The sequence below is a fragment of the Prionailurus viverrinus genome, chromosome F1 (genome assembly GCF_022837055.1).
Source record: "Prionailurus viverrinus isolate Anna chromosome F1, UM_Priviv_1.0, whole genome shotgun sequence".
NCBI lineage: Eukaryota > Metazoa > Chordata > Mammalia > Carnivora > Felidae > Prionailurus > Prionailurus viverrinus.
The window spans coordinates 12,143,450-12,155,757 of NC_062577.1; the positions used below are offsets into that span (position 1 = coordinate 12,143,450).

Below are 12,308 nucleotides of genomic sequence, written 5' to 3' on the forward strand. Positions count from 1 at the left end.
TAATACTTACTCCAAACATCTATTAAAAAATTGAGTATATATGTTATAGGTAACATTTCCAAAGGTCAAAATCCTACATGTCACTGTAGCTTTTTTTTTTCTTTCTGCAGCAGCAATGATTGACTAACAAATATCTTTATGTAATGTAAAGATCAGTGAATACTCATCAATTGCTTCTCTGTTTACTTTATTATTAAGTTTATTTATTTTAAGAGAGAAAGAGACACAGTGCAAGCAGGAGGAGGGGCAGAGGGAGAGGGAGACCCAGGATTCAAAGCAGGCTCTAGACTCTGAGCTGTCAGCACAGAGCCCCACGTGGGGCTTGAACCCACAAGCTGTGAGATCATGACCAGAGCTGAAGTTGGATGCTTAACCAACTGAGCCACCTGGGCACCCTGTATTCATCAATTGCTTCTTACTTCTGGGGATAACTTTAATTTATTCAGTCGTCAGTGGTCAGTTGTTCAGTGGCTGAATGATGAGCACACCCTGTAAGAATAGGAAGATGAGTAAGATACAGCCCGTTTCTCATCAGTGGAGGTAAACATACAAACCTAATTAGGATTCAGTGTGATGGTTGTAATAGAAATATGCTGAGATGCTTTCGAAGCAACTGTATCAAGATGGGGGAAGTAGGTCAGAGAAGACATCACAGAGGTGAGTCTTGAAGGATGGATAGCAGGTCTAGCAGATGAACAAAACAGCACTGAGGACGTAATTGCACGTAATATCACGCTCAACACTGTATGAGGCCAGTTAAGTGGATGTGACCTCTGGCCTCTAGAAACTTCACATCAAAGGAGAAAATGATTCAGGTTCAAGATTCAGGACATAAGCTAAATAAATATGGTCCTTTTAAATGAAAACGAGCAGTATGGTGGTGGAAAGGCAGGTGCTTTCGCATGGTCTGGGAGGACTTTTCCTAGCAGGGAATACTCAAAACATTTCAGGTGGTCATGGTAGCCAGTAGCCTTTCTGGAAAAAAGAGGACTTATTTGTTTACTCAAATTAAACAACTAGTATTGAACGGTTTAATTTGGTTACTGTGCCTGTAAGGAATCTCCAGTTACACTTTAAAAAACTGAGTCCCTGGGGACGGCCGGGGTGGCTCGGTCAGTTAAGTGTCCAACTTCCGCTCAGGTCATGATCTCACAGTTCATGGGTTTGAGCCCCGCATCTGCACTGGTGGCATGGAGCCTGTTCGGGATTCTCTGTCTGCCCCTCCCCACCTCTCTCTCTCTCTCTCTCTCTCTCTCTCTCTCTCTCAAAATAAATAAACAATAAAATAAAATAAATAAATAAAATAGAGTGCCTGCCTAATGATAAGACCAGCATAAGAGGTTAAATTGGAGTGCACCTTCCCAAGGAAATCTTTCCTCTAACGCCTCTTGGACATTTTTCAGGTGCAGGGACCATAGATATCTGCCAATATCTATGAGTTTGTGCCTAAATGGTATTTATACCACTGGTCACCAATATCTCTTCTGCTTTTATTTTTTCCTTGACCGTCTAGTTTTATTTTATAGCTTTGTGATTTTTAAACATTTTATGATTGTTTTCTTTAATTTTTTTATCTTCACTTCTTCATACCTGAGAAGGGATGTTTGATTTAATCATGCTAGTGTTTCCAATGCGGAAACAACTGCAAGACATGACTATACTTCAGAAGGAATCTTTCTGAAAAAATCAATGGGAGAGTTTTATCAAGAAGAAAGGTTTAGCTTTGGAGAATTTGTTGAATTTTGCTGGTTACAAAAATTACTCCCCAAGATACTACATACAAAATCAAGTCCACACAAAGTTTACTAATACACTTAGGAAGTAAATGTAGGGGTTCAGGAAATAAAGAATATTACATGGTAAATTTGAGATTCTCACGTACAGTAATATTTCATTATCTCGAGTTGATTCAGCAACCTCAGCTGACCTCAGAAACACCATTACTGACCAGAAACTGAGTGATACTCATCCTGAGCCTGTTGACACTTATTGTAGAGAACTCGAAAACCTTGATTCTCTGGTTTTCTAGGTCCCTGCAAATTAGAAGTAAAAGAATAAATTGGAGAATTCTACTGCTAAAGGCAATGAGAAGTGATAACTAACATTCTGACAGTGAAAAAAGGAGAAAGAATATTATTTAAAGGGAAATAAAAATTCAAAACCCAGAATTCCCTGAAGCCTAGTATATCTTATAAGTTCCTGGAGTCGGCGTAACCTAACAGAGTTCACCCTATATAATCATTCTCTATTGGCGAAGACATGTGCAGTATATTTCAGATAGCTTTTAAATGATTTAATTATTATTTTAGTATTGGGAGGGACAGCCTCAGTTTTGAGAAAGATTTGCATATGAAAAAATTAGCGTATTTTTGTTTAAAAATGCTCGATGACTGAGGTGACACTGTTAAAATCATTACAGATGGCAACCACTCCTGCTGGCCTGTCTGTGCATGAGCATGTGTGCCATGACTCTCTCAGTGTCTTTGGGACAGCCTTCTGCTAGATATTCTACTTGTTTCTTTACCTTTCTCTTTCTCTCTTTCTAGCCGGAGACCACCCCCATCACCAACTCGTCCCACTATAATCCGTCCACTAGAATCCTCCCTGTTAGACTAAACGAAGTGTCTGGCATGGCAATTAATTACTAATGAATTATGCGAAAGCAACATATTTGATCAGTAAATCATGAGTAGTCGCATGTGTGGACATCAGTAGGCAAGTAACCAGTTTTACTAATGCATTATTGCTCATCTTCTTTGCTCATGGTGTATCAGACCTTTGGAGTTTGACTCTTGAAAACTGCTAACCTTTCGAGGCTTTATATGTCGTATATTGACCAAGGGTAGGTTTGTATAGCAGCCCAGTAGTGGGAGATCATTTGCCTACCCTGGCATATATTGAAATTGCTTTGGACAAGTTCCCAGGTTATCCACCAGGTAGCCCATTAAGTATAATTCTTAAGAGCTATGAGATGGTGGGCTTAGACCTAAGCCATACATACTTATTTTCCCACATTCTGTTTGGCTGACAAAAATTATGTTGTCTGTTATTAATGTTTACTCCTACTCTATAATTACCCATTATAGATCTATCCTCTTTCCTTTTGCTTTATTTCATAGGACTGCTAGGAAGTGTTGTTGTTGTTTTTTAATTAGGACTCCTTAAGAATAAAACTTTTCCAGAAGCACAAGGTAGTTTGCAAAGGAAAAGTTAATGCATTGCTTGCTCTAGAGAGCTTTTCCTCATACCACTGTGTTTTGCTTCATGCTAGAAGCATATTCAACAGTGAATCAAAGCTTAATTTTTTGGTAGTCAGTGAGTAGATTTGGCTAGTTTCAGAGTTCAAGGAAGAAGCAAAATTTCACATCTCTAGAAGTGTCTGGAAATATGTAATTTCTTCATTCACAAATATATTCACCTCTTTATAGATTACAGTGAAGGTTGACATGGAAAATATTTAATTTTTGTACTGATCTCATTTTAGGCATGGCTAACTACACTTTGACACTAACTCCGGTTTGTTTATTTATTTACTTGGTTGGAGCAAAAATTTCTCTTTCCATACTAATTTGTAATTCCCCCGTGTAAGAATTTATCCTACTTTTAAAACCTGTTTAATGTAACTTCCTATCCATTCTAGGCTTTCTCAATAGATCTTGAGATATGGTTATCTGGGATAACCATTTTTAAAGGGAGCCCTAGAATGAAAATAGAAGTCATTTAGTAAGAGATGCCATGGTTTAAGAGCAGAGCTCACACTTTTGCAGTTGTACAACTTCAGAGTCTCTATACCAGTCATTCTAAAAAAAAATTTTTTAAATGGTATTAAGACATTGAAATCTAAAGCAACTTGGCAAATGCTAATAACATTTCTAAAATTTACAAAATCAGTTTAGCTTGGGGGTTAATAGTTCAGTCTTGAGGCTGAGTTTTGGACCATGTAGGACCAGATGATTAGCATGTAGGAAACAGCCAGAAGCCAAGTGGAATTCTGTCTGCTAACTGTTCCCAGACAGCAGAGCAAGTACTCACTGAATAGTGGCGTCCCATGACACTATTTCATATTCTACAGAAGTAAATCAGATTTCACCAACTGAAATGTCTCCCTTTGAAAGCAGCAAACATGATTTGTATGTTAACTTAACTTTAATTTCCTGTGTAGTTTATACCCAAAGCAGACACCCATAAACTATGAAGTAAAAACTTTCAACCATTATTAAAAAGAGAACTTGCCAAGTTGAATGGCATTGTTCTGAGGTTATTTCTAAAGGGTTACAGCTAGTCCACTTACAATAGGGAAAAATCAGAGAATACAAGATTTACAAAAAGAACATTTCAACTTTTAAGTTACAAGTGATTGTATAAAGAACACCACCCTGAATCTTCTCACATCTTTTTTTTTCTCTTTTGAAAAAAATCTTAACTCTTTAACTCTTTTGTGAATGGAACAGATGTGCAAGATACATAATGTATTTTTAAAATACCTGCAGCTAAATGGAAATGTGTTAAGTAAATGTCCACAGTAAAACAAATTATCTACAGTGAGGTCTTTTCATAAAATTCCCTCTTTTTAGGATTTCCTTTGCTTCTTCCTTTGAATTCTCTAAAATAGGCAGCTAACGGATTATATACTTCAGGGTTTGGCTTTGTGCTAAATGTGGTTTTGCATTTTGCTGTATTTCAAAAATTTCCTTCTGCTAAAGGAAAATATTGTGGATAACCACTGGTGTGTTCTTAGATCAGCACGAACCATGTCAAAGAAAATTGGAGATGTTTTTCCAAGTTTCTTTCCACTGATCTTATATAGTCATAAACAATGGCATTTATCGCCTTTGGCTTTTGCTCCCAGATTATAATCCTACAGTTTCACTGTCCCAATTGTCTCTCTTTGTAGGCACATTTTTGTTCTTTTACTTGTGAGTTATTTCTAACAGAACCCAGCTTCCCTTGGAATTTCAGAAGTCATGTTGGAGAATACTTTCAGTTTGCTGCAGTACTGTGTCATACAATTAGTATGAATACCATGTCCCCAAGATTTGCATCCTGCTAAAAGGAGATGTCAGTGTGAATGAAGTCAGAAGCTCTAAGAGGTGGGGAAAGTGCACTGATACCAGGCCTTAAGGTGGGAATGTAGCCTAATGAGCTGAGAGTTTTCCGTAGCACCCCTCATCTTTTGTGTAGCTTCCTCCTAACTGATTGCTCTGATGTTGTCTACACAGTAGATGCCTAGCATAATCAGATAAAACATAACAGTATTTTTAGGATTTGGAAAAATAAACTGTGTATGTTTGTTTGATAGGTATATCACTTCTTGTCACACGCTAAACCTTGCATGCTTATTGACTCATTGGAATAACTGTTTACTCAATTGTGGACAGACTATTGAAATAGTATTGATTTAGGGCAGATATATTGCATTTCCAGAAGTCGTCTACCAAGATTACTCTTCTGAATATTAATCTTAGCTGTCATTTATAACACAGAAGAGCAAGTAGGGTCTGTTATTAGCAAATTGCCTACCTGTTCAGATACAAACTTGTTCTATTGCAAAACATTCTAAGGAAACCAGTTCCTGTGATATAACTGTATGCCTTCTAAACTTAGAATTGAAAAGTAGTCATGTAGATTAATTTTATGACTTTTTAGTATAGACTGTAGCCATAATTCTCAAATATGAAATGGGACCTAATACCAGTATGTGATAAATGTTGATGTTTTCTGTGTACAAACGTATTTTCTATGCATGTGTCTCTGTGTGTACAGTATATACATGGTAGGTTCATTTCTGTAAGTACATGTGTCTTGTGCCCCTTTGGGTAGGTAGGTTTAAGAGCACTTGTTAAAATGCCACAAGCATGTGTGTGATTGTTTGTGCATTGTGTATATATGCTATGTATGGGTGTAAATATGTGTACACGTGCTTGGTGTGTGTGGGTATGAATATATTTTTTAAACTGTGTTAATACAAGAGCTCGCTTTGGAGGGTCTGCCGTAATATGTGATGGCAGTGGTTCATATAACTGTGATAACATACATGAGGTCTACAAAATTTTTTCCAGGAGAGGCACAAAGCTCAGAATTACTGTGATAACACGGTAGAGTAATATCCACAGACATTTGGACCTAAGTCCACAGCACTGCTATCTAAGAAGAAATTACTTTTGCCAAATGTAGTGTAAGATCTGGAAACCCACTTTTACGGTCTGATTGGAATTATAAATTATTCTTGGATTGCTGAGCTGAACCTTAAAAAAAGCTAAATTGGTCTACACAGTCATTTTTTCTCTATAGTAAATGTCAAAAAATAAAGTGGAGGGACAGCAATATAATAAAAATAATGGACTTTTCTGAGTAAATTTTCTAGAAATGCAGGGAAGAAGTTAATACTTCAGAGATAGGTCATCCACCCCCTCTTTCAGGTAACCATTTCTCATTTGGTAAACGACATAAGTATTTGAAATTGACAGTAATGTCCTTACCACTGAAAATAAAGCCTAAATAGTAGGTCTCTGAACTGAGGAACCCAGTGAAAGGAGATAATAAATGAGACTCAAGCCCAGTGTTTTAAATCATTCCACCAAGAGGACTGCTACCTGTGAGCTCAGAGTTTAATGTGAATAAAACTAGATGATTGTAGAGAAACGATAATTAGTTTGCTAGATCACTCATTCCTTTCTTAAAAGCTCAAATATGTCTTCTAGATAATCTTAAGTCATCCTGTCTAGTTGGTATGCTTAAAATTGTGTGGTGCTCTGTATCGTGAAACTTGAAGAATATTTTGAAACATACGTAGTATATGCTTTGCTATCTGTATATATGTGTAAGAATGCGCATATGTGTGAGAGCAAGAGAGAGGGAACTCAAACAAGAGTCTCCTGTTTGTCGTAAGACGTGTTCATACTGGTATACTGGTGAGACTTCTCACCTCTCTGGTCTGGAGTTTCACACATGGCTCAGCTCAAGGCATTCATTTTTTTTTTTTTTTAATTTTTACCCTTGAATTCCTTAAACTTTGCTCATTGTGTAATGTTTTAAAAATTATGGTAAAAATTACTTGTCAACCTCTTGCATTGTCTGCTGCCTGTTTGATAAAAAAATTATTATTCTTGTCCAGAAATTTCACCATTACTTGATGTATGTTTAATTTCCTATGTATAGCCTTTGTTTTGCTTGTCTGTTTCTTTTCTCTCCCTCTTCTGAATCACATTCCTCTTTTGCTTTTTTATGAAGAAGCAGTGTATAGAAGCAAAATCTTAACCTTCTCTACTGATTCTTTAATTAATTTGAGCCAGAATACTTTCCACTGTCTTCTTGGCACTTTCAGGATTTCTTAATGCTGATATATGGATGGACTCTGTGAATGGAATTTTTGAAGCAAGTTTCTCAAGCCTGTATCATTCTCGAAGGTCACATGTACCTGTTGTGAAAATGTGAAGCTGTTATTTCTGAACCTGAAATAAATGATAACATTTGAAGGACTCCCCCCTTCCTCATTCTTGTATAATATATTTGAGTCATATCCATGCAAATCAGTAAAATGTGAGGCTTCTAAATACTTATAACCCTTTTGATCAAATTGGCCCAAAATTAACAAAATGGAGAATAGCATTTGGCATTATTGTCAGTAATTTGGGGAAGGACAAGATTTTTAAAGAGAGCAAATTGGACAAATCAAAGGCAGGAGAGTAGGAGACATTTTATTTCTGATTCAAAGTCAGTGTTGAACTAGGTTAAAAAAGGACACAAGGCTTAGACAGTTGGAGGATGCAATGTGACCGTTGACAAGAGGCACCATCTTATTTTGCTAATCAAAAGGAAATGTTCATGAAAAACCCTGGGAAGCAGAAGGAAAGAAAATATTCTGCCCAAATGTTAGATCCACAGAAGGCATTTCTTACAAGAAAAAAAATGAGCTCTTAACTCAACAGTTGGCCTCCATTGTTTATTCATTGGGCATTGAGAGGAGAAGTTACTCCTTAAGTTTCCCTAATATTAAGAAAATGGAATAGGAGAGTACTAAACAGTAGTAACTAAACTCATCCTCATCTTCAGTTTCCAGAGCATAGAGACTCTTTGTTACAGAGTTTTAATGATATGTCCTGTATCAACGTACATAGTCCCAGATTGAACCATCCGCCCAAAAACAGAAGACAAGAAGGGAATGGGAGAAGAGGAATGTTGGTTTATTTCCTCTCTGTGTTCAGGATACATTCATTGTGAAAAGATGAATTGCAAAAGCTGTTGTATTAATTCATGCTTTCCTGTTGTAATTTCTTTTTCATATCTATACATCTTGCATGAATGGAGACATTAGTGCCTTCAAAGGAAACTCCTTACTGGAAAAGAGAGGATGAGAATCATGCTGTACACTTGTGGGGTGTGTGTGTGTGTGTGTGTGTGTGTGTGTGTGTGTGTGTTACTTCATGATTCTTTATTCCGAATCATTTCTAACTGGAAATTATCAAAACCAAAGGACCTGATTTGGCGAACTACTTATTTGGTAACTATTTGGCAAATTACCATTTGTAGTCTTAAAATAGCCCAGGCACAGGGGCGCCAGGGTGGCTCAGTCAGTTAAGTGTCCGACTTTGGTTCAGATCGTGGTCTCACAATTCATGGGATCAAGCCCCATGTCGGGCTCTGTGCTGACAGCTCAGAGCCTGGAGTCTGCTTCTGATTCTGTGTCTCCCTCTCTCTCTGTCCGTCCCCTGCTCCTGCTCTGTCCCTCAAAGGTGAATAAATGTTAAAAAAAAAAATTTTTTTTTAAATAGCTCTGGCATCAGTGTAAATAACTCCTCAGTTTTCAAGATTGTTTTTCTGCTTATTAGCAGAATCTTTAAATTTCATACTGAGAAACCTATCTGGTTTTTGGGTTGGATGGATCTCATACCCTACTTCCTAGTACTTCAACACATACCCGGCATTGCCACTTTTAAGACCGTTTGTTGATGTTCTTTGACACTGTGGCAGCCTAATAATTAGAGTACATACAAGAGATGTTGACTAAAACTACAGTCTTAATTCAGAGCTTCCCAAAGTTCATCCCGTGGGATTTTAGTAGGCATTACACAAACACAAGGGTTTCTTGGTTAAATATACTTGGGAAATGATGATTAAAAATTAAATGTTTCTTTACTAAGATTTTACAGAAGCTTTAGTATCAGATTGCATTGTGAATCTCTAAGAGAGTGTCAGTGTCTACAGGTTTCTCAGGCTCATCTGACCATCAATGCTTTGTTCATAAAGCACCTCACAGGACTAGTGTTGTGAGGACTGTTTCAGGGGCTTTAGGTGAGAGAGAAAAGGCACCGAGTGAGATTAGTCCAGTACAGACTGTCACTAACACAAAGTCAGGTGGTGAAATCAAATGTAAGAGCACCCAGAGTTCCCAACCCATGACCACCTTTCTGGACTTGGTCAGAGCAGTATACTGGACCCAAAGAGGAAGGTCCCATCAGAGCAGGAGGCATGAAAGCAGATTGGAGACATGCATGGAACAAGTCTTGGTAAGCCTGTGGAGGACTCAGCTAACTTTCCATATTAGCTTTTTTTTCTCTTTCACTCTCCAAAAAAGAGCTCCCTTTAAATTAATTACATTACCCCATTATATTCTTATAAAGGGTTGGATCCAGGTTGATTTAAAATTAAAGATTAAAGAAAAATAGGAATGGCTGTCCTTCTTGACTTTCCTGTCTTACTTTCCCAAGGCTTCAGACTCACCCACTGATCTCAGATATGAGGTTTATCTAAATGACAGGCAAAGAAAGCAAGCAGAGAATGTTTGGTGAGATTGTAACAGAAATGAAAAAAGTCATTAAGACCTTCCCAGGAACCCCGCCAGAGGAATGTCACCCTAGGAAAGGATTGTAGCATTGAGGTAGGTAGATCCAAGAGGATGTGGGTAATTCATCACTCTTATTGATAATTGAGTCTTTCAGATATGAATTATGCCCATGTTTCATACATACATACTTTCCTGCCTCCTTACCCTCCTGTTCCTTCAATTCTTTGAAGTTATTTTTCAGAAAACGTAAAGTATAACCTGAGACTACAATCTCAGGCAGATTTGCTTGTATGGTGACTAGTAGCATGTTGACCTTTAAAATTTGTTAGCTACGCAGTATTTCAGCTCCGTGTTCCAATTCAGTATTCCAACTTCCATGTCAGAAGCAGCAGCAGTATGAGGTACTATGTTTAAAGCTCTTCATATAAAAAGCCCAAATATGTTCAGTGCTTGCCTTCAGGCACTTCAGCATTGTGTAAGTAATATAGACAATTCTGGAAAGGTAGTGAAAACCCAAACCGCCATGATCCGTGATAGAACTCACTGAGCCACCACATGGTGTCATCATTGACAGTGCTTTTTTGGCAATGAGAGGGAAGTTGGTCCTGGAAAGTAAAGAGGAAAAGAAAGGAGCTGCCTGAGGGAATAAATGTCACTCTGATGTTGCAAGCCAACATCCTAGCTGTCAGGTGAAATATATTCCAAGACATAGAGTTTCTGATCCTGTTTCTGCATTAGAACACCAAACGAGCTCAAACAGGAAAGTGCTTTGGCATATGTTAACAGAATGGCTCTTGAGCACTATGGACTTGCTATTCAGGTTAATGGCTCACCTCCCCACCCTGCTGAGGTAATTAAAGTGTTCTAAAGCCCCTTCAGAACTCAAAAATAGTTTCTGTTTGCTGGGCGGGTGATAAATCTCATTGAGCCTGACAGGAATTTAATTACACTTTCTTCATGAAAACACCAGGGATACCCATTACCTGGATCTCTAAAGCTAAAGGCTTGCAGACCCCCCGCAGTTGAAAGGTTACCAAAAACAAGTTCTTCATCATTTAAATGGATGAGAGGCCTCCTTAGCGTAGCCCACTTAAATTGGACCAAAGAAAAATTGGTCTCAGACTTCAGGGAAGGTAAGATTTTTTACCACTGCTCAGAAATAGAACAGTTTTGCTCCATTAACATCTCGTAGGAGATGAAAAAGAAGTTTTTGTTTTTGTTTTTGTTTTTTGTAGAATTCATTGCTCCACTCACTGAAGTCTTATGAGAGTAAGAGGGAAGTGTGCATGTTGTCCGACACCTGGATGAATAGCCAGAGAGAAGTCCCACAGCGGGTAGGGTACGGAGCTCACCTCACAGGTCCATGACTTGCCGGAATGTTGAGTTCATTACCAATTTGGTTAGAAAGAGGAAATTAAAGTACAGATTTCTGCTGGAAACCAGTGGGAAAGTTTCATTTGGCCTGCTGTTTTCCTACTTACAGGGCTGTTCAATGCAACGTAGAGTTTACTTTCTAGCACCAAATCATCCAGAGAGGCTGATGTCAAAATGAAGCACAACTCTGGATCCTTATTTCACAAGCGCAGGCCTGACAAGATGCAAGTCAGGCTAGGGATATGGAGAAAGATCTGGCAAACTCCATCTCATTTACCCTGGACCCAGTTCAGAATAAATCAGAACTTCAGTTGTATACAACTCTGAGACGGAATCCCAGGGTCCCATGGACCAGGCCTAGCCTTGTAGTTTCCCTTCGCCTGGAAAGGCTATCATACCAGGATATTCACGGGGAGCAGATTCTTATTTACAAGTTCAACCCCTGACATTTTCTGCATTATGATTACATGGCTCATTTGATCTTGTGACTCCTTCTAATTTCCCTCATCTTAAAATTTTTTTTTTTTTTTTTTTTTTACCTATCGTATTTCTATACCAACTCTGCTCTCCCTATGGAGATTTTATAACATTTACCGAAATCTTTGGAAGGAACCAAATGTCACAAAATCAGGGCTCAGAAACAAAATACTCAAGGTTATAAAGGTATTTGGCTCTGGTACTATTTCCAGTTCTCCTGAATATGATTGCATGGGTTTATCATCCCATGGTACAAAATCATCAGATTTCGGGGTGGGCTCAAATGGTTCATACCTAGCACAATGTCAAGAGCCAGGAAAAGTCCTGGGAACCGCAAACTTTGCCGTGTGGTGTTTTCTCATTTCCCCTGCACGTCTGCATGTTTTTTGTCTGACTTGAATTTGACTTTTGTGGGATAATTTTGCATGCTCTTATTTGGACTTCTTTTTAATTTAAACATTGTTTTCTTCCTCTGCATCCGTTTGTTGTTGTTGTTGTTATTTTGTTTTGTTTTGTTTTCACTAGGCGACCCCCTCCTGCCGTTCCAGGACGACCATCCTAACCCCCATGATTCATCTCCTTTTGTTTCCAACAACATATCTATCTGTGGTATTTAAAAGCCTTTCATTTGCACTACATGTCATATGTACATAAAAACTTTTATTTTTGATCC

General features: G+C 38.1%; 1 protein-coding gene across 5 annotated transcripts in view; it reads left to right on the forward strand.

Moving 5' to 3' along the window:
• Positions 1-12,308, forward strand: part of DNM3 (dynamin 3) — a 563,955-nt gene extending 551,647 nt beyond the window's left edge. For 3 of the 5 annotated variants that reach the window (XM_047840089.1, XM_047840090.1, XM_047840091.1), the window contains one exon: positions 2,547-8,596. In XM_047840089.1, the coding sequence (XP_047696045.1) occupies positions 2,547-2,616 (70 nt within the window). In that variant the 3' untranslated portion in view covers positions 2,617-8,596. Of the gene's footprint in view, positions 1-2,546; positions 8,597-12,160 lie in introns of those variants that run through there. The other 2 variants (XM_047840082.1, XM_047840084.1) reach the window with 2 other exon arrangements.